This window comes from Corticium candelabrum, chromosome 11, assembly GCF_963422355.1.
Source record: "Corticium candelabrum chromosome 11, ooCorCand1.1, whole genome shotgun sequence".
In the NCBI taxonomy this organism is placed as follows: domain Eukaryota; kingdom Metazoa; phylum Porifera; class Homoscleromorpha; order Homosclerophorida; family Plakinidae; genus Corticium; species Corticium candelabrum.
In genome coordinates, this window is record NC_085095.1 from 1,812,733 (window position 1) to 1,835,767 (window position 23,035).

At 44.1% G+C, this 23,035-nt stretch overlaps 3 protein-coding genes across 3 annotated transcripts in view; 1 reads left to right on the top strand and 2 right to left on the bottom strand.

The window, feature by feature from the left end:
* Positions 1 to 3,909, bottom strand: LOC134186522 (mucin-2-like). The gene is made up of 16 exons (XM_062654509.1): positions 3,629 to 3,909; positions 3,508 to 3,546; positions 3,374 to 3,427; positions 3,285 to 3,314; positions 3,204 to 3,224; positions 3,083 to 3,145; positions 2,936 to 3,031; positions 2,614 to 2,879; positions 2,496 to 2,558; positions 2,297 to 2,440; positions 2,153 to 2,239; positions 2,015 to 2,095; positions 1,370 to 1,957; positions 1,148 to 1,307; positions 884 to 1,085; positions 1 to 826 (listed from the first exon to the last, which is right to left on the bottom strand). The coding sequence occupies exons 1-13, from the start codon at positions 3,825 to 3,827 to the stop codon at positions 1,472 to 1,474; spliced, it is 1,629 nt and encodes a 542-aa protein (XP_062510493.1). The 5' UTR covers positions 3,828 to 3,909; the 3' UTR covers positions 1 to 826; positions 884 to 1,085; positions 1,148 to 1,307; positions 1,370 to 1,471.
* A 14,331-nt stretch (positions 3,910 to 18,240) lies between these two features.
* Positions 18,241 to 20,788, top strand: LOC134186747 (adhesion G-protein coupled receptor G7-like). The gene has a single exon (XM_062654785.1). It carries the CDS (start codon positions 18,303 to 18,305, stop codon positions 20,640 to 20,642), a length of 2,340 nt encoding a protein of 779 aa, XP_062510769.1. The 5' UTR covers positions 18,241 to 18,302; the 3' UTR covers positions 20,643 to 20,788.
* A 1,623-nt stretch (positions 20,789 to 22,411) lies between these two features.
* The window catches only part of LOC134186523 (epimerase family protein SDR39U1-like), a 6,255-nt gene continuing 5,631 nt past the window's right edge, over positions 22,412 to 23,035 (bottom strand). Inside the window, exon 5 of the mRNA XM_062654511.1 lies at positions 22,412 to 23,035. This exon is cut by the window's right edge and continues 93 nt beyond it. Coding sequence (XP_062510495.1) covers positions 22,572 to 23,035 — 464 coding nt within the window. The 3' untranslated portion in view covers positions 22,412 to 22,571.

Here is a 23,035-nt window from a genome sequence, read left to right on the forward strand (position 1 = left end):
TGTTGATACCTGAGTATCAAAATTTATTGCTAATATTTCTAAATGCAATCCAAATAATTTCTTTGATTATGATAGACATAAAAGCAATCCCTAGTGGGAGTGCAGCACAGATATACTTTGCAAATGTCGCAGTACGACCGTACACGCATTCCTTTACCTACAAGTCTTCCTGCTTGTTTCGTTGAGTCGCTGCACACTCTGCAACCACGTCGTTCTTTTGAGAAAAAGACGTTATGTCACAGGACTTTGTTTAGTCGTTCCTGGACCGGGTGAATTCTGGGTCGTCCCATTTGTTGTCAAAGCTTGGACTTGAAGGTGAGAAACGGTTGTCTTACTGCCTTTTGACTATTATATATGATGTGTGCATTTAGAAGCATACATTCAACTTCATGCCAGAAGATCCGTTTCCACCATTTTTTTGTCCGTCAGCCGGCGTTGTAGATAGTGACGAGTTGATCTCCTCTATCCACTCCTCTCATATATAAGTTATAGTCTCGAATTGCGACAGGGCAATCCAAGAAGGTGGGATTACGCCCTCTGCTTCGTCGCACTTGACACCATGTGTTGTTTTCTTGGAGAGGATGGATAGTGGAGATAACTCGCACCAATCGTTTGTCCTTCCATGTAACACACAGAAGTGGAGATGAGACTGTCCAGTCAATTGTCCCCATTGCTGTGCGATTCTCCTCGGGTTTTGTCATATGAAGGGCTTGCGGAAACCCTTTCCTGTTCTGCCCGATGGTTCCGCAAGAAAAGATGTTGCGTTCTTGCAGATGCAGGTATAACTCCGGGTTGCTGTAGAAGTTGTCGGTGTACAGGTTCATACCTTTATATAAAGAAATGATAATATGCTAGAGAAACAATTGTTTGCAAAAATAGATACCTGTATTTTCAAAACCGTGTAACAGTCCACAGACAACCCGGTTGCCGAGGAGACCATGCTGTCTCTCAGTGAGGCTTTTCCCGGTGTATACGAGACTACGGTAGATGTAGCCGGTTCTAGCATCACTGAGGGTCCAAACCTTTATGCCCCATTTTGTTGGCTTATCTTTCATATATTGACGAAAGCCAATCTTCCCTTTGAACTAAACACAAATACTTATTCATAAACTGAGAAGTACCCAAAAATTCAAGTAAAGTATTTTACAGGAATCATGGCTTCGTCGATGGTAATTTGAGGGCCGATGTTGTATAGGGGCTGATGTTTTGTTGCAAGTAGGTTGTGGAACTCTCTCACTTTGTAGAGCTTGTCATATTTTTCTGTCCCACGTGCCGGTTCCTGGGTTCTGTCCGAGATATGTAAGTACCTGGAGAATGACATAGTGACTTACGATAATAAAATTTGGTAAATAAATATTGCTAAAGATACCTAGATATGGCCTGAAATCGATTTCTGGGCATGACTGCTTGTATTCCTACCAGGCAGGTGGTCGGGTACCTTTGTTGCCAGTAATAGTCAATTCTCGGACATTTAGCGATCCCCATTGCAATGACCATTCCAAAGTAGCATTGTAGCTCCCCGACTGACAGGTGTCCATTTGTCTTTATATTTGTCTGGCTCAGCGGTACGGAAAACATCTGCGTACAGGTTTGTGTAGTCTACCATCATCTGCCAGACTTCGTTGTCGAAGATCTTGTTGAAAATGGACAGCTCTGTGCAGTCGGGGTCTTGGAAAGTTGTTCCAGGTTGGGGACCACTATACCCAGGAATAGGCAGCAAGCTGTCAGCTTTTTCCCATTCCAGCTCGTAACTGTCAACAGGGTCCATTGTGGACAATTGAGCTGGAGCTGGCACTGGAGCTGGAGCTGTTGCTGGTGGTTGAGCAACAGCTTGCTGCCTGGCACGCCTTGCAGGTCTGGTAGCATGGACTTGGAAGGAAGGGCCAACGGCTGGTTGAACAGCTGTAGTTGTAGTAGACGGAAGACTTGTTGTAGCGGTTGGTGGAGTTTGTGACATCTATAGCATAAAACACCGTAAACATTACTCTAAAATATATTTACATAGCAAACTAACCCTAGAAGCAGTTGTTGTAGTTGACAGAAACCCTGTAGTTGATGGAAGACTTGTTGACGTTCTTCGACTTCGTAATGACATCTATAGCATACAACACCGTAAAAATAACTCTAAAATATATTTAGACAGCAAACTAACCCTTGAAGCAGTTGTTGTAGTTGACAGAAGATTTGTAGTTGTAGTTGACGGAAGACTTGTTGTAGTGGTTGGTGGAGTTTGTGATATCTATAGCATACAACACCATAAACATAATTCTAAAGTATATTTAGAAAGCAAACCAACCAGAGAAGCAGTAGTGGACAGACTGTTGGATGAAGCAGCAGCTGTAGCTGTAGAAACTGTGGATGTTGTCGTTGTTTGCACTGTGCAAAGAGCTGTCATGTCAGGCACAGTAGTTACCGTTAGGCCTCGTTCACGTAGTAGCATCTGTAACATACAAAACAATAAACAAAGGTCTGATTGTTTTAGACAGCATACGAACAGGAACTGTCACTGTCGAGGGTGCTGTACGTCTCGGAGCTGAAGTTATGATGGGGAACAATGTCTATATTATACAACACTGTGAACAAAAATTATAATTGTTTTGACAGGATACTCACCCTAGCAGCACTGGCACCAGCATGTGCGACAGACCGAGAAGGACGAGCATGTACGACAGGAGACCGAGACTGAACAGAACGAGTTCGGACAGAAGGAGACAGAGAGGCAGGAGAATGTACGGCAGGAGATCGAGACCGAGAAGAACGAGTTTGGACAGCAGGAGACAGCGAAGCTCGAGCATGTACGACAGGAGACCGAGACCGAGAAGCACGTGCATGTACGACAGGAGACTGAGAAGAATGTAGTATAGGAGAACAGGGAGCATCTATCACAGAGAATTTAGTTAGCAATGATAAAATATTGAACTTTTGTTGGGATTACCAGGTGACTGTAATGTATTATTGTTTGCTATAGGAGATAGAGACAAAGAAAACAGAGGAGACAGAGAAACATCAAGTGCAGGGGAAACGGGAACATCTGTCACGGAACAGTTAGCAATGATGAGTAATGCAATTTTGTTGAAATTACCAGGTAGCTGTAACATGTCGTCGTTTCTTGGCCTCTTGGGTGGTGATACCTCTCTCGGACCGTCTATACAGCAGTTCCTAATGATTTGTTATTTCAGTGCAATAAAATTTGTGCCCATCACCATGTCTTGTTCCATCAATGTCTAAATTATATGTAAACATTTACGTTACTACTACCGAATGAAATAACAGCAACAATGTACCTGTTGTAAATTCGCCTTGTCTTGCATTGTCTATAACATTAGCGTATGCAAGTTCAACTGATCATAAAACAAATATTACTTGAAATTACCATCTGAAGTGTCATCTGTGAAGGTAGTGACGTCTAGGGATGGTATTCCTTCTTCTGTAAAAATCCATTCATTTGAGAGCTTATTGCAGCAGTACTGTTCATTCAAACCATGGAAAGTAAGAATTTATGTTTACCATCGTCACGTGACTCCATGGGTTCTGCCACGGCTTCTTCTATCATATTTACAATAAATAACACTTTGCTACTTGAAAGAATAAATCTACTAAAAGTTGGCGTATTTTGACATTACTGTACCTCTCATCACACGAGGAGGAGGATCGTCTGAAAAAACGCCATCCAACACTGCAGTTCCAATAATCGTTTGCCCTCCATCGTATTCCGGCTCATCGTCAGACCCTCTGAAAGCCTCTTCATCGCTGTCGCTTTCCACTTCATCCAAATGCAACATATTCGCATCGCCGGCTCTCACGAAGAAACGTCGAGGGTATGCCATTGACCGGAAGTAAAACAACACCCGAAAACAACAGAATGACAAAGTGAACGTACCTGCGAAGGCTTCGACTTCCGGTACTCAAACACCGATGCCGTTAAAAATCCCGTATGCGGCGCGTTGGTAGTACATATCAATAGTTTTGTAGTGGTGAACACACGGTCGCGAAACATGGCGTTGAAAGGCTGCTTGGCAACGACAAACTCGCGGACTGCGCATGCTCGCACTACCCAAATTGCGGGTAGGATGTACCTAAAGAGTTACAGACACTGCATCGATCTCTCTTCAAGCATAACAGAAGGCCCATGATTTTTACTCAAACATCATTGTTGGGTATTTTTCAGACTATCCGGAACAAAATTATTAAACGGATTATTTTCTATCCGGATATGGTCTTAGGCGAATCTACCTCTCTGGGACTCAAATGGATCCTTGTCACTATCAAGCATTAATATTATTAGAGGTAATGCGAATACAATTTTATGTCAAAGAACACTTGGTCTCTGCAGGTTGGGGGTCATGACTCACTGGACGCCTCCACTAAATCCGCCCTTGCGTATAGTGCTGTAATGAAATCGCAAATGTTTGCCCTACTAAATATATGATCATGCATGTCGTGCCCTAGCTCTAATAATCGCGCGACCTCCAGCTGAGTGCTGACATCAGCGATTGCAAAGGCAAGATCATCGTCTATTTGGATCTACAGCCTATACGCACTGTGAAAACAAACTTAGGTAAACTAGACGACCTGAGGGGATATCGTGCTCGAGGTAATCAATCGCATTTTTTAAACCAATCATGCAGATGAAACATGTAAGCTAAGACAAAAATTACGAATGCAGTCACTTATGGCGTGAAATCAGTCAGAGTGACTGCACTGCATCTCGTCAAGAATGATAGGACACATAACGATGATTCAATATATACAACACAATTACAGTCGAGCACAATGGATTCTACATGTATATGTTTAATTATGCGGCTTTCCTAGGGTTTGCCTTGTTTTCCTACACGATCACTGCATGTCAATGCAGGCGTCCATCTTCTATATGTTTTCGAATGATTGAATCGGAGAGGCGAGGTCATGAAGACTAAACATATCGTTGTCGATTTCAGCGCAATGTTCGGCTTCCCTGTCAATCAACAAGCAACATTCACAGTCTGACATCATTCATTCTTCCGAAACCTGCACGCATTTTGTGAATCTATCTCGACTTCGATGAATCATCAGATCACACAAAGATCCGTCTTTGTTCTCTCTCTCTCTGTGACTTTCTTACTGCATGTTACTGTTTCCACCAACTCGACTTGTCCGACGGTCGATTCGAAGTCTCTGCCACGGCTTTGTCCGTTCCGGTCTGTTTGTCGAGGAAAACAGTGCGCTGAGCGTAGGAGCGTGTCGGGCGACGGGCAGCATTTGGAGTATCGCTGCGACTGCGACTCGCTGTGCGAGCTCTACGGCGACTGCTGCGACGAAGCGGAACGCTGTCCAATCCGTCTGCCGTCTGATCTCGAGGTAAGACTGTGTGCCTAGCATCGTTTCTATTGCTGCGCATGCGATTTCGTCGTAAACAGGCGATGTATTGAAGTTGTTATATATAATAATTCTGTGCATGCAGTTGAATGATGATGTTGTATGGCCGTGTGGTAAGCACAAGCACCGCCCTTGCAAGGTGACACCGCATGATGCAACATCCTACCGCATGCAAAGTAGTGCTTTTGTTCTATATATATATATAGTATAGTATAGTATAGTATAGTATAGTATAGTATAGTATAGTATAGTATAGTATAGTACGTACTGGGACCACTAAATACAAATAACAATTAGTGATGCAACATACTGCTGCATGCAAAGTAGTGCTTTTGTTATATATATAATATATATTATATATATACAATAACATTTAGGTTTTGATTTCAAAAATTAATTAGGAAAATGTAAGAATGGCAATCGTTGTTCGTCAGTTTGTTGCAATCTATAGGGGTACATGTATGTATATAGATGCCCAATTTACAACATATGAATTGTCTATCACTTAATTAAGATACACCATTATGCATATAGGTGGGCCCATCACTTGGCTACTTGCTAATAAACTTAGAGTTACTACTTAGGTCTAAGCGATAAGTTAGATAGTTTCAACCATTTCCTTATCTGATTTGTCTACTTTACTGATGTGTGTCATCTGCAATTCAGGACGAGGTTTTTAATCTTACTTGTGTGAATCCATCAAGTTCTATAAAGATGCCTACAGCTGATCCAGATCCAACATTTCATATGTTAGCACATTCTCCCTACGGCGTCTACATGAGATCAACGTGTTCTAGAAAGTGGAATTCTGACGACGCCAGCGAAGCGATCAAACGAAAATGTGAGAACGTCAATACGTCACTGCACGTTTCCAATGCTGTGTCGGTGACGCCCGTCAGCACACGAGATATAACCTACAGGAACGTCTACTGTGCCGTCTGCAATCACGAAAACGCCAGTAACTACGTTCACTGGCAAGCACAGCTCTACTGTGACGTCGGCGATCAAGACATAAAGATATTCAAATACAACATTACGATGAACAAAGTGGAACAATACTGCAGTATCGATAAATTCTCTTCACCAAAAATCAAACCCAGACTTCTAGATCCTCTTCGACCTTGCATAGCGTATACAACCCTTGTCGACCAATGTTTACCCTACAGCAATCGTTCGTCACTAGATGAATACAACTGCCAGAAAAGTCGCTGCGAGTCCTACACTGATTACATCTTTCAACCTCCATTCGGACCCTACTTCAAGAACATCGACTGCGCACTTTGCAATAACTTTCACGTCGAAGAACTAAGTTGTGAAAAGCAACAGAATCGTCATCATATGATTACGGGGGATAGTAATAACTCATTTTCCGCATTGCTGGGTTTCAGTGGGAAGGGGAAAATGTCGTTCAAAGCGTTTCACACGACGACCGTTTTTAAGCGATGTCAAGTCGGACGGGTCTTTGACACGACTAGAATGCAGTGTGTAGATCTTGTTTGTCCGCCAGGTTTCCATCTACACCGACAAGTCTGTCAACCATTCCTACCAATTGTGGTAGCGGTCCAGTTCACTTTGCTCTCTAACGCAACGAGAGAAAAACTCGTGAACATTACTACCGGTCCTTCTTTTCGAGACAAACTCCACACCGCACTTGTAAACCTGTTGGTCAACGCTTCCGCAAAGCAAGTGAGCATCTCTATGTATACCATCAACTCTAGTCTAGCAATATTCTTGTTACTTGAACTGCCCAACAACGACAACCCGATTGCACATATAGAAGCCAAAATCAGAAAACTCCGGTTTCATTACGCTGCAATTTGGTTCAAATCACTTCGCTCTGTGACTGTCAGTATCGCCACATCAAATGCTGCTAATCAAGTGGAGTGTAACTCATACATCGCCATCAACGAATCCGAGTACCAAATCCTTACCAACAAATCCCTCCTTCACACTGCCAGCAACACTCTCCTCCAACCCTCAGACTACGTCCTCTCAAACGGCACCATCATTCGATGCAACCAATATAATCTGACGTACACGAACAATGTGACGACCTCTTTCGACGGTTTGTACTACACCGAGCCCATGCACATCATCTCGGCCGTCGCCTCCGCCTTCCTCGTCTTCTCCGGCGCTTCTCTCTTCGTCACCTACATTCTCTTTGAAAAACTTCGAACTCTGCCAGGAAAATGTACGATGAACTATGGACTCGCTATTGCCACTTCACAGTTGTTTTTCATTGTCGCACCATCCATGACGGCAAACCAGAACGTGTGCACTGCGATGGGAGTATGTCTTCACTACTGCTTGCTCTGTCAATTCACGTGGTCCAGCGTCCTGGCGACCAACCTCGTCAAGACGTTTGTCTTTCATCGGTTATCACACAATTCGCAGTCAAAGCAATCGCAGTCTCGCACTTATACTCTTTATTGTCTCTACGGATGGGGAGTTCCGTTCGTCATGTCGATGACTGCTCTCATATTGGATCAGAAGACCGACGTTGATATCTACTTCGCCAGCAGCTACATGTGTTGGCTGCAACCCGAAGACGCTAGTCTTGTTGCCTTCTTGGTACCCGTTTCTGTCATGTTGGCCTACAATCTCGTTGCTTTCGTCGTCGTCACGTTTTCCATCTGTCGTCTGTCTAAAGCGGGATCCGCCGCTCGCAGTGAGATGGCGGACACAAAGGGTCGATCGGCCAAACAAACGAAGATATTTTTCGGTACGTTCAGCCTTCTCAGCTTGACGTGGATTATTGCGTTTATGTCATGTGTCGATGGAACGAGTATCTGGATGTGGAGCATTTTCTCTGGTGCTAGCATTCTTCAAGGAATCTTTCTCTTCGTCGTCTTCGTACTAAACAAAAACGTCCGACGTCTTTACGCCAATATGCTGCAAAATGCATGGAAAACGAAGCATGAGCTTCCGTGATAACTTTCGAAGTACGCGCCTGTGGAGCATAATGCATTCGAGGTCGACGAGAAAAGTGGGGGGGGGGGAATTCGTCAGATCGACGAGTGACCTCAAATATGTGAATAGATACGTCGGCTTGATATAGAGATATGCATGCAGTGTAGTCGTAGTCTGATTCGGTTGTGTACGCTAAGCACAAAGCTCGTCACTAACTAGTATTACGATTGTTTGCATACGCTTTAGTCTAGTATATACTCTAAAATACTGTACTATAATATGTGAAAATGTGAAGATGTTGTTTGGGTACTGACGTTCACAGATAGCGTAGATTCGAACGTGCGATGCATAGATTCTGTATTAACAATAGTTTTGTGACGAATTGCTAGGCGTATGTAGTCTTCGGTAACACAACACAAGACTGAGTTTATATTTGGAAAACCTAACTTATATACATACTACTACGATGAGCAACACTACTCGCGACACTTTCTCTCCTATCAAATTAGATACACCGTACAATCTTCGTCGTCATCATCATCATCACCCGTGTACTGATATTCGACCTCCGTTTTACATGAATCTGCATGTTAACGTATGGATCCAGTGTGAAATGTCCCACTTTGCGTCTTAGTCTCATTGGATGCCGTCTTGTATGTTCTTCCGGCTGCTCTCTCCGTTCTTGTGATACCGGTCCATAATCTAGTCATCTACTTTTTCCAATTCGCTGTCCTTCTCTGCTCCACTACGTTCTCCGCGATAATGTTCTGAACATCCACCATTTCTGCCTGTGATAATCGACGTGGCTTACTCATCTTAGGTTTTGCCCTCTACAGTACTTCGACTCCAGCTTGTGTTCAATCCCTACCTCTATACATTACAGGCAATGGCTGTTCTGGTCTCCACATGACAGTTTCATATTCCTGTGTCATTGCTTCTAATTGCTTGCGCTGGTCTTTGTTACGTCTTCCCTGATCTTATATAATCCATTAATTTCTGTCTTGCCCATCCTTCTCTCCCTGATACGCAACACACACATCAGGATATAAAGTACAGTAGCAATAAATTATCCCTTTTGAAGGAGCTCTGACGGGCTATTAGCATTTGCTACTCGAATCCACAGTATTTCTCTGACTGAGGACTTACGATTGAATGCGGTGGTTTGACCATTGACTCATGGTTTCCTAATGGTTCTACTAAGTATTCCTGTCCTTGCCTCTATTGCACACCCCAAGTATTCATTTCGTCTAGCTCCAAAAATACTCTTGTTTGGAGACAGTACCACTCCTGATGTCTTACTATACTCTAAAACAACTTGCAAACGATTTTGTGCTCCTCCCAGTCCGACCCCATATCAAGATATCATCCAGATAACATATAAACCTTGCTTGTGTTGAATATCACCCAAACTTACTGTCATCATCCGCTGAAATGTTGATGGAGCTCTCGGCAGGCCAAATAGGCAACCCCTAGCTTTTCCATTGATATTTTCCCCACTGAACCACAGATGCTATCAGTTCTTTATTTTTATATTTTAATAATGGGCATCTGATGATATTATGATTTCTTAAAAAGGGCTAAGAGAAGAACGTGCATTGTTCAAATCTACCCAACAAGTCTTCTATCAACGGTATTGGATGAGCTGCATAATTTCAAAATTGTCTGATCATTCAGATCTTTATAATTCATTGCCAGTCGCAACTGACCATTCTTCTTGCCAGCACACACAGTTGGTGCTGACCAAGCAGGGTCTACTACATTAGAAGTCTCTCTAGGTCATTGCTGAAGTAAATCTTCAATCTCCCTCCGATCGTACAATTAATATCTCCTACCCAGACTTCTTCGGCAACTTCTGCTTCGTCTCTAACCACATTTCAATCTCTCCCGACAACTGCAAACGAAACATCATGGAGCAGTACTCTGCATTTTTCCACTTGGATATCATTGGCTGGTTGATTCGTTTTAAGTACCATAAAGTAGTGACTCTTGCATGAATGTCAACCAATGTGACGGAGACAGGCTTTCACCAAATGTACGTGTGAGACGCACCTCTCGAATTCTTAGAATAAGTACATGTCAACACAAGACTGCATGAATCTAGATTTGAGAAACCCAACTTCTACACATACTACGTGCATGCACAAAACTACTCATGACATTTTGACGAAGAGATACATTCATATATAGTGCTGTACTGAAATCGCATGCGTTTGCCTTAATACGATATCTGATCATGCATGCTTGTCGTGCCGTATAGAATGATCGACCTCTAGCTGCATGACTAATTACCAAAGACATCATGCAGTGATATTAATTTAAAAAGACAATACATTGTATAGTTAGATACACACTGTGAAAACAATCATAAGTAAGCTAAACGACCTGAGAAGGTGTCGTGCTCGAGGCACTCTAGAAGGTGGACGTGCCAGCTAGACTAGTAGATACCGTCACACGTGCTGCATGCATCTAGACTCGCAATTTGAAACCAATCATGCAAATGAAAGACATAAGTTAGCCAAGACACAAAATCACGAATGCAGTTACATAAAATTGTCAGAGTGACTGCATGCATCTCGTCAACAATGATGGCAGCTAGAACACATATGATTCAATAAAACCTAATGGATTAATTTTACATACATTATGCAGCTATCATAGCGTTTCGACATGTTTTCATAGGTGATCGGTGCATGTCGATGCAGACGTCCGTCTTGTTGTAACCAGTCGGTAGCGACAGTTTTGGAAAGAGAGACTAGACCAAACATATCCAGTCGATTTCAGTGTATGCAACGTCCGGCTTCCTTGTCCATAATAACAGGCGACATTCACAGTCTGACATCATTCATTCCTCAGCCTGAATGCATTTTCTGAAGCCATCTTGACCTCGATGAATCATCAGATCAGACAAAGATCCGTTTTTGCTGACTTTCTTTGTGTGACTTTGCTACTGCATGTTGCTGTTTCTAGCAACTCGACTTGTCGGACCACCGATTCGAAGTCTCTGCACGGCTTTGTCTGTTCCGGTCTGTTTGTCAAGAGAACGGTGCGTTGAGCGCGGGAGCGCATCGGGCGACGGGTAGAATTTGGAGTATCGCTGCGCCTGCGACTCGCTCTGCGACCCCCGTGGCGACTGCTGTGACGGAGTGGAAAGCCGTCCAGTCCGTCTGCCGTCTGATCTCGAGGTAAGACTGTGTGTATGGCATCGTCTCTAATGTTTCACGAGGTTTTGTTGTAAATAAGCGAAGCGTTCTGTGCCATTTTTGCCCGGAAGTATGACGCGGCGGGGGTCTGGCTACGCGAGACTAACACCGCATGATGCGACATGCAATATAATATAATGCTTTCGTTGGAATTCAATAGTTTATACGTACCACTAAATGCAAATAACAATTAACTGTGGAACAACTAAATGTAGCCAATTTGTGACAATAATTACATTGATTTTAAGCGTTTACGTGCACGTCATAAATTCTTGGTCAGACACAGTAAGAAACGTGCGCTAGATATATTCGCCCGCAACGTCCGGGTAATATAAACAACACGCATGCTCTTGACGTCTTTCCAAACAAAAATATATAACTGAACGTCGATCAGCCGGTCTAGAGGTCTTGATTGCGACTGACGAAAGCAGTTGGTGTTTGTGAGCGTATGAAATCAAAATGGATCGCGTGAAACAAGGCACTCGAGTGGCAATTCAAAAGGACAAGTATGAATGTAGGGTAACCTTTTCTTTACGTAAGAGCACTGTGTATGAAGAAACGCTGCTCCAATAATGCATGTTGAAATACCTGAGGTGAGAGTAAATACCGTACTACGCGTAAGTACAATCTCTTGCTTAAATCGACTAATTCCAGAAGAGAGAGCAATTATAGGTTTGTGCTTCTATATATTAATGATAATATTATGTTGACACAATGACGCATATGTAAAGTGGGGTTTGAGATTCATCATTGCAGTGAGATTTCCCATATTGGTGTTATAGGACTTAACGTTCGCACCTTGTCATTCTAAGTCGACTCGGTGGATTGAACTGTGTATACGATGGCATATTTCACGGTTTGTTTTCCAAAAATTAGGAAAATGTGGAAAAGACATTCGGTGCTCGTCAGTTTGTTGTAATCTATAGGGCTACATGTGTGTACAACTGAGATCTAAGCGATATCACAAACCACTACACATTTCAAATATAGTTTCTACCATTTCTATATATTTATCTGATTTATCTATACTTTACTGATGCGTGTCATCCGCAATTCAGGACGAGGTTTACATGTTACTTGCGTGAATCAATCAAGTTCTCTAAAGATGCCTACAACTGATCCAGATCCAACATTTCATATCTTTAGAGACTCTCCCTGCGGCTTCTACATGAGATCAACGGTTTCTAAAAAGTGGAATTCTGACGACGCCAGCGAATTGATCAGACAAAATGCGAAAACGTCAATACGTCACTGCACGTTTCCAATGCTGCGTCGGTGACGCCCGTCATGTACCACACGAGATATAACCTACAGGAACGTCTACTGTGCCGTCTGCAATCACGAAAACACCAGCGACTACGTTCACTGGCAAGCACAGCTCTACTGTAACGTCGGCGATCAAGATATAAAGATATTCAAAGACAGTATTACGCTAAACAAAGTAGAACAATACTGCAGTATCGATAAATTCTTTTCACCAAAAATCAAACCCAGACTTCTAGATCCTCTTCGCCCTTGCATAGCTACATCCCTTATCGACCAATGTTTACCCTACAGCAACCGTTCGTCACTAGATGAATACAACTGCCGGAAAAGACTCTGCGAGTCCTACAATGATTACATCTTTCAACCTCCATTTGAACCCTACTTCAGGAACATCGACTGCGCACTGTGTAATAACTTTCACGTCGATGAACTAAGTTGTGAAAAGCAACAGAATCGTCATCATATGATTACGGGGAATAGTAATAAATAACTCATTTCTCGCATTTCTGAGTTTCAGTGGGAGCGGAAAAATGTCGTTCGAAGCGTTTCACACGACGACCGTTTTTTAAGCGATGTCAAGTCGGACAGGTCTTTGACACGACAAGAATGCAGTGTGTAGATCTTGTTTGTTCTCCAGGTTTCCATCTAGACCGACCAGTCTGTCAACCATCCCTACCAATTGCGGTATTGGTCCAGTTCACTTTACTTTTTAACGCAACTCGAGGACAACTCGAGAACATTAATACTGGTCCTTCTCTTCGAGACAAACTCTAAAGAAGCACTAAAAAACCTGTTGGTCAACGCATCTGTAAAACGAGAGGGCATCTCTTTCATCAACTCCTGTCTAGTAATAACCCCTTTACTTGAAGTGCTCAACAACGACAACCCGATTGCACAAATAGAAGCAACAATCAGAAAATTCTGTTCCATTGCGCTGGAATTTGGTTCAAATCCGCTCGCTCTGTGACTGTCAGTATCGCCACATCAAGTGCTGTTAATCACTTGGAGTGTGACGCATACATCGCCATCAAAGAATTGGAGTACAAAATCCTTACCAACAAATCCCTCCTTTACACCACCAGCAACACTCTCCTGCAACCCTCAGACTACGTCCTCTCAAACGGCACCATCATACATTCGATGCAACCAAAACAATCAAAGTTACACGAACAACATGACGACCTTTTTCGACGGTTGGTACTACGCCAAACCCATGCACTTCCTCTTGCCGTCGCCTCCGCTTTCCTCGTCTTCTCCGGCGCTTCTCCCTTCGTCACCTACATCCTCTTTGAAGAAATCCGAACTCTGCACCAAAAATATACGATGAACTATGGACTCGCTATTGCCACTTCACAGTTGCTCTTCATTGTTGCACCCGTAATGACACCAAACCAGAACGTATGCACGGCGATAGGAGTGTGTCTTCACTACTCCTTGCTCTGTCCATTCACTTGGTCGAGCGTCGATCTTGGCGACCTACCAGGTCAAGACGTTCGTCTTTCGTCGTTGTTACGCGATACGCAGTCAAAGCAATCGCAGTCTAGCACTTACACACTTTATTGTCTCTACGGATGAAGAGCTCCGTTCGTTATGTCGTTAACTGCTCTCATTTTGGATCAGAAGGCCGACATTGATATCTACTTCGCCAGCAGCTACATGTGTTGGCTGCAACCCGAAGACGCTAGTGTCGCACGTTGCCTTTGTGGCATCCGCCTCCGTCATGTTGGCGTACAATCTCGTTGCTTTCGTTTTTGTCACGTTTCCATCTGTCGTCTGTCTGCGGGATCCGCCGCTCGCAGTGAGACGGCGGACACGAAGGGGCGATCGGCCAAACAAACGAAGTAGCCTTCTCAACCTGACGTAGATTATCCCGTTTTTTCTTGTATCGATGGAACGAGCTCTAGTAGCTGGTTATGGAGCATTTTCTCTGGCGCTTGCATTGTGCAGGAAATCTTTCTCTTCGTCGTCTTCGTACTAAACAAAAACGCCCGACGTCTTTACGTCAATCTTCTGCGAAATGCATGGAAAACGGAGCATGATCTTCGTGATAGCTTTCGACATACGCGCCTGTGGAGTGTAATGCATTCGAGGTCGACGAGAAAAGCGAGGGAGGCATTCGCCAGATCGACGAGTGACCTCAACATTGTGCATAGAGACGTCGGCTTGATATAGAGACATGCATGCAGTATATAGTCGTAGTCTGAGTCGGTTGTGCACTCTAGCACAAATCTCATCACTAACTAGTATTATGATTGTTTGCATACGCTATATAAGCTTGTATTCTTTGAAATACCGTACTATATGTGAAAACGTGAAGATGACGGTTGATTGACGTACAGATACCGTAGAGTAGAAAGTGCGATGCATAGATTCTGTATTATCTAGCCTCGTACCAGACCCTCTCGCTCCGTCCTGTCCTGTTCCCGCATAACACGACAACGGGAACCGGGCAGGACGGCGCGAGAGGGTTTGGTACGAGGCAAGTATTAACAATAGTTTTGTGATAACTGCTAAGCGTATAGTCTTCGATAACACAACACAAGACTGAATCTATATTTGAAAACCCTAACTTGTATACATACTACGCGCATGAACAACACTACTCCTGACACTATTCCCTCCTATAAAATTAGATACACCGTTCAATTAAAAATCTCCGTAGTCATCATCACCCGTGTACTGCGTGATATTCGATCTCTATACATGCATCTGCATGTTAGCGTATGGGTCTGGAGTGAAATGTCTCACATTGCGTCTTAGTCTTATTGGATAACGTTTTGTATATTTTTCTGGCTGCTCTCTCTGTTCTTAATTGTGATACCGGTACATAATAGTCATCTTCTGTTTCCAATTCCCTGCCTGTCCTTCTCTGATCCATTATGTTCTTCTCCCACGATAAAGTTCCTTCCTAATCTCCACTATTTCTGCCCGTGACAATCGACGTGGCTTACTCATCTTAGGCTTTGCCCCTGCTTCAACTCAAGCCTTTGTTCAATCCGTACCTCTAATGGCTGTCCTGGTCTCCAAACGACAGCTTCATATTCATGTATCACTGCTTCCAATTCCTAGCCAAATTCGTCTTTGGAATACTCGTCATTGAATACAGCCGGCCTATTCTATCTTCCGGCGTCTCCTCCCATCACACCGCAATTGTGATGTACCGTATAACTTTGTCTTTTGTAACATAAACCTTAATTCCTTATATTGACTATCACCCAAAATTACTGCCATCATCCGTTGGACTGTTGATAAGGCTCCCGACAGGCCAAATGGGCAGTCCCCAGCGTTTTCATAGATAGTCCCCACGAAACCACAAATGCTGTCAGTTCTTTATCTATAATCTATAATAGGCATCTGATGATTCCCGATTTCTAAAAGAGAAGAAACGTGCATTGTCCAAATCTATCCAACAAGTCTTCTATCAATGGTATAGAATGAGCTGAATTTGAAATTGTCTGAGGATTCACGCAGATCTCCATAATCCACTGCTAGTCGCAACTGACCATTCTATACACGTCAGAGCTTTCAGCAATATCCAAACAACAGAGAAAAGAAACTAACCACTGTATGACCTACTAAACGTATAAGTTTCGGTAACACAACACAAGACGGAATCAATATTTGGGAAACCCAACTATTATACCACATACTACGCGCATGTGCAGCACTACTCATGACAGTTTGATAAAGAGACACATTCAAATAGAGGACTGTAATGCGTTTGCCCTAATACATATGATATGATCATAAATGTCGTGTGCCCTCTAATGATCGACCTCTAGTGGAGAGATTACAAAGACAATATCATTGTCTATTAGAGCTACAATCTCGTCTATACACACTGTGAAAACAATTGTAAGTAAACTAAACGACCTGAGAAGGTGTCGTGCTCGAGGCACTCTAGAACTAGGTGGCCAGGTAGATTAATTAAGACGTCGCACGTGCTGCATGCATCCATGACTCGACTGTACTATCGATGATGGAACACATACAACAATCATTCAATACAACACAATTACGGTCGAGCACAAAGGATTCTACATACACTAAACGTCTTTCACAGCGTTTTGAAATGTTTTCGTAGGCGATCGGAGCATGTCGATGCAGGCGTTCGTCTTGTTGTAACCGGTCGGTAGCGACGTTTTTGGAATGAATGCAATCAGAGAGGCGTAGTCACACAGACCAAACATATCGTTGTCGATTTCAGTGCACGTCCGGCTTCCCTGTCAATCATAACAGGCGACATCCACAGTCTGACATCATTCATTCCATAGCCTGCACGCATTTTGTGAAGACATCTTGACCTCGATGAATCATCAGATCAGACAAAGATCCATCTTTGTTCTCTCTCTGTGTGTGACTTTCCTACTGCATGTTGCTGTTTCCACCAACTCGACTTGTCTGACGGTCGATTCGAAGTCTCTGCCACGGCTTTGTCCGTTCCGGTCTGTTTGTCGAGAGAAACGGTGCGCTGAGCGCAGGAGCGTGTCGGGCGACAGGCAGTATCGCTGCGCCTGCGACTCGCTCTGCGAGCTCTACGGCGACTGCTGCGACGGAGCGGAACGCTGTTCGGTCCGTCTGCCGTCTGATCTCGAGGTAAGACTGTGTGTATGGCATCGTCTCTAATGTTGCATGCGATTTCATTGTAAATAGGCGATGTATTCTGTGCATGATGTTGAATGATGATGTTGCATGGCCGTGCGGTGAGCACAAGCCCCGCCCTATGGAGGTGACACCGCATGATGCGACATGCAAAGTAACGCTTTTGTTAATTAGTTGGAATCCAATAGTGCACGTACCATCAAATACAAATAAGGCTGAAGCGTATACGTTCACGTCATAATTTTCGGTCGGATACAGTAAGAAACGCGCGCTAGATTTGTATTCTCCCCGCAACGTCCGGGTAGCATGAACTACACGCATGCTGTTGACGTCTTTCAGTCAAAAAATTAATGACTGAATGCCGGTCAGCCGGTCTATACGTCTTGCTTGCGACTGAGAGAAGTTGGTGTTTGCGAGCGTATGAAATCGATGGTTTTCGCGAGACAAGACACTCTAGAGGCAATTCACTACAACAGAACGACTAGGGTAATTGTTTGTTTACATGAGTGCATTGTGTATGGAGAAATGCCGCGCGCATTTGACTACCTGAGGTGAGAGGAACACGCGTAAATACAATCGCTTGCTTAGAAAATCGACTTCATAATTAATTTTAGAGGAGGCGGTTAGAGAGACGTGTGCATGCATGGTATTGTTATGTTTACACAATGACGCATATGTAAAGAGAGGTTTGAGATTGCAGTGCGATTTCCCGTACTGATAAGTTCACACCGTGTCATCCTACGCCGGCTCAGTGACTGTGTACATATATATACAGGCCCATCCCTTGGGGTAGTAAGACAAGTTAAAACTGAGGTCTACGCAATACCACAAATCACTACACATCTGAAATATAGTTTCAACCATTTCGCTATATCTTATTTATCTATACTTTACTGATGTGTGTCATCTGCAATTCAGGACGAGGTTTTTAATCTTACTTGTGTGAATCCATCAAGTTCTCTAGAGATGCCTACAACTGATCCAGATCCAACATTTCATATGTTTGCAGACTCTCCTTACGGTTTCTACATGAGATCAACGTGTTCTAGAAAATGGAATTCTGACGACGCCAGCAAAGCGATCAGACGAAAATGCGAGAACGTCAATGCGTCACTGCACGTTTCCAATGCTGCGTCGGTGACGCCCGTCAGCACACGAGATATAACCTACAGGAACGTCTACTGTGCCGTCTGCAATCACGAAAACGCCAGTGACTACGTTCACTGGCAAGCACAGCTCTACTGTGACGTCGGCGATCAAGACATAAAGATATTCAAAGACAGCATTACGATGCACAAAGTAGAACAATACTGCAGTATCGATAAATTCTCTCCACCAAAAATCAAACCCAGACTTCTAGATCCTCTTCGACCTTGCATAGCTACAACCCTTGTCGACCAATGTTTACCCTACAGTAACCGTTCGTCACTAGATGAATACAACTGCCGGAAAAGACGCTGCGAGTCTTACACTGATTACATCTTTCAACCTCCATTCGGACCCTACTTCAAGAACATCGACTGCGCACTGTGTAATAACTTTCACGTTGAGGAACTAAGTTGTGAAAAGCAACTCAATCGTCATCCTAGTACGATTGTGGGGGATGGTAATGCGCCCTATTTGAGATCATTTTCCGCATTGCTGGGTTTCAGCGGGAGCGGGAAAATGTCGTTTGAAGCGTTCCACACAACGACCGTGTTGAAGCGATGTCAAGTCGGACGGGTCTTTGACACGACAAGAATGCAGTGTGTAGATCTCGTCTGTCCGCCAGGTTTCCATCTAGACCGACACGTCTGTCAACCATCCTTACCGATTGCGGTAGTTGTCCAGTTTACTTTGCTTTCTAACGCAACGATACAACAATTCGAAAACATCGCTGGTCCTTCTCTTCAAGACGAAATTCACAGAACACTGGAAAAGCTGTTAGTCAACGCTTCTGTAAAACAAGTGAGCATCTTTATAGATACCATCAACTCTAGTCTAGTAATATCCTCGTTACTTGAAGTGCCCAACAACGACAACCCAATTGCACAAATAGAAACAAAAATCAGAAAAATCCAATTCTATTACGCGGGAATTTGGTTCAAATCCGCTCGCTCTTTTACTGTCAGCGTTGCCACACCAAATGCTGGTAATCGCTTGAAGTGCGACGCATACATCGCCATCAACGAATCAGAATACCAAATCCTTACCAACAAATCCCTCCTTCACACCACCAGCAACACTCTCCTCCAACCCTCAGACTACGTCCTCTCAAACGGCACCATCATTCGATGCAACCAATACAATCGAACGTACACGAACAACGTGACGACCTCTGTCCACACGTGGGACTACACCGAGCCCATCCACTTCGTCTCCGCCGTCGCCGCCGCCGTCCTCGTCTTCTCCGGCGCCTCCCTCTTCGTCACCTACATGCTCTTCGAAAAACTTCGAACTCTCCCAGGAAAATGTACGATGAACTATGGACTTGCTATTGCCATTTCGCAGTTGTTCTTCATTGTCGCGCCTGGAATGACGGCAAACCAGGACGTGTGCACGGCGATGGGACTTTGTCTTCACTACTTCATGCTTTGTCAGTTCACGTGGTCGAGCATACTGGCAACCAACCTGATCAAGACGTTTGTCTTTCGTCGTTTGTTACGCGATACGCAGTCAAAGCAATCGCAATCTCGCAGCTACACTCTTTATTGTGTCTACGGATGGGGAGCTCCGTTCGTCATGTCGATGACTGCTCTCATATTGGATCAGAAGACGGACGTCGATATCTACTTCGCCAGCAGCCACTTATGTTGGCTTCAACCCGAAGACGCGAATCTCGTCGCCTTCATGGTACCTGTCTTCGTCATTTTGATGTACAATTTCGTTGCTTTCGTCTTCGTCACGTTTTCCATCTGTCGTCTGTCTAGAGCGGGATCCGCCGCTCGCAGTGAGATGGCGGACACGAAGGGTCAATCGGCTAAACACACGAAGGTATTTCTCGGCACTTTCAGTCTTCTCAGCTTGACGTGGATTATTGCGTTTTTGGCTTGTATCGACGGTACGAGAACCTGGTTGTGGGGCGTTTTCTCTGGCACTTGCATTCTACAGGGAATATTTATCTTCGTCGTCTTCGTACTAAACAAAAACGTCCGACGTCTTTACGCCAATCTGCTGCGAAATGGAAAGCGGAGCATGAGCTTCCGCGATAGCCTTCGAAGTACGCGTCTGTGGAGTATCATGCATTCGAGATCGACGAGAAAAGAGAGGGGGGAATCCGCCAGATCGACGAGTGACCTCAACATTGCGGTAGAGACGTCGACTTGATCTAGAGACATGCATGCAGTATAGTCGTAGTCTGAGTCGGCTGTGTACGCTAGCACAAATCTCATCGCTAACTAGTATTACGATTGCTTGCATACGCTAAGCTTGTATACGCTGAAATACTGTACTATGCGAAAATTTAAAGATGATGTCTGAGTACTGACGTAGCTATACGTATACCGTTAGACTAGAAAGCGCGATGCATATAGACTCTACTGACAATAGTTTGATCAAGAAATACATTCTATACAGTCAGACTGTCTCAATGTCTCTACACTACCATGGTCGCACTAACAACTTCAGAACCGAGCCGGACCAGACAATTTTTCTTCAAGATTCAGATTGCCATTATACTTTACTAGACAAATACTTTTATAGGCCTCGCTTTCATGCCGATTTTGGCCATCTAGATCACTTTATATACCTGGAACGGTCTGAAGTCTCTACTTATAGTACTGTGAACGTGGCATGAGTCCGACATTTCGTAATATCGATGTCTTACCAAAGGCGACGGAACGTCTGCGTGATTAGGGGGGGGCACAACCTCTATCTACAAGATGATACTATTTATTGAGATGGTACACATGCAACTGCGCCAAAGTAGTTTTTTCTGTCGTTATCTCTTGATCAGGTACAACCGGGAATGTATCATCGACACTACTCGGTTGATGGGACTCAGCCTGTGCGAGACCAGAGTGGTCTTCACTTGCAATTGATTCACTCAGCGTTGCAGCTCGACTCCCTGTAAGGCATCAGCCAAGAATGACCACATGTGACCGAGTGAGTGTTTCTGTTGACCACAGTGCCACAGTGCCAAATGGCACACACTGAAGTTAGTTAGGTAGACATCGGCAGACCATCTTATGTGGGGGCACAGATATCGAGCAATATTTTTTGCGGGGGCACGTGCCCCCAGTCCCCCCCATGGTTCTGTTGCCTATGTAAACCATAATGATTTGATGACACCTTTCTTGTACAGCGCGGCCGTCCGACTGTCGAGGCAGCAACACAGACCAGAACCAGACTTGAGTCTCTGACACAGACCATAACGTATATATGACACAGACACCTTGCAAAAGCTAATCTAAACGTTGGCGTGACATTTTTGGCGTGACAAAATGTCACGGTCACGTTTGCAAGTTGAAAATTTGAATGCTAGCTAACATGTAAAACAATATAAAGGAATGAAATTCAAGGCCAACAAGAGTGCTAGCTAGGAGAAATCAAATACAGGTAGCCCTCCCCATTACTCAAAGTGTCATTGACGAGTTGCCTAGAAGTCTAATAAATTGATCAACCTAGCAGATGACCAAATGGCTAATGCAATGGTATCAGTCTCGCCTAGAGAGAGACAAAATATATCTGGTGTGTGTGTCCCTTTACATGCAACTTGTGTTGGTGCTATAGTACAGTTAATTAGAGAGTCATCTTAAAGAGTCAGTACATCCGGGACCCTTCGGGGTTGCAAATGGCATAATTTCCTTGAGAAGAAACTCATACTACAATTGCCTCTCTCGACTCAGGAGTATAAATGAGTACCTGGTTATTGACTGGAGGTGGCAAAGGCGCCCTGACTGCGACAAGTCCACCAGCCACTGGGGTCCCAGTGGGACTACAGGTGCCCACACCACAGTTGGCATCAAAGTCGGGCTCATGTGAGTACCTGGCCAGGCTCCAAGAGATTGCTTAGCACGGCCCATAATTCCTGCGTAGTGCACAGAAACCCAGCCATCTGGCTGGGGCACAACCGTGTATAACGGCAGCTTCTTATCCATTTTCCATTTTCCATTTACATGCAACTATCAAAGTCAACTAGATGTACTGTGTGCTACTAAATCACGTGACTAAGAGCTAAGCCTACCTGGCTACCACACTATCGATCAATTACAAGTACCAACACAGAGTCAGCATAAATAAAACTTACAATACTCTCTACTGAACCAACTCTGCTGTAGCCGATTCGATATCCGGGTACTTGAACTCATACCCTGACTCAATCGTTCTTCTTGGAACCACATTAGTCCCTTCCAACAACATCATGGCTCTTTCTCGGTGGAGCATCATTCGAATAACGAACGACGGAACTCCAAACACCGTTGGTCTGTGCATCGCTCTTCCGAGTGCTTTGGTCAATTCGTAATTCGTTACTATCCCCGGAGCAATGGCATTAAGAATGCCATGAACGGTTTCGTTCTCAATGGCGTGTTCGTAGATTCCCACTGTGTCGTCGAGATGCACCCACGGCATGAGTTGACGACCCGAACCGATGGTGCCTCCCAAACCAAACATAAACGGCCATTTTAAATTTGCAAATGTTCCACCGCTTTTTCCCATAACGAGCCCGATGCGTATGGTGACTAGACGAACTCCAGATTGACTGGGCAATTTGGCACTCT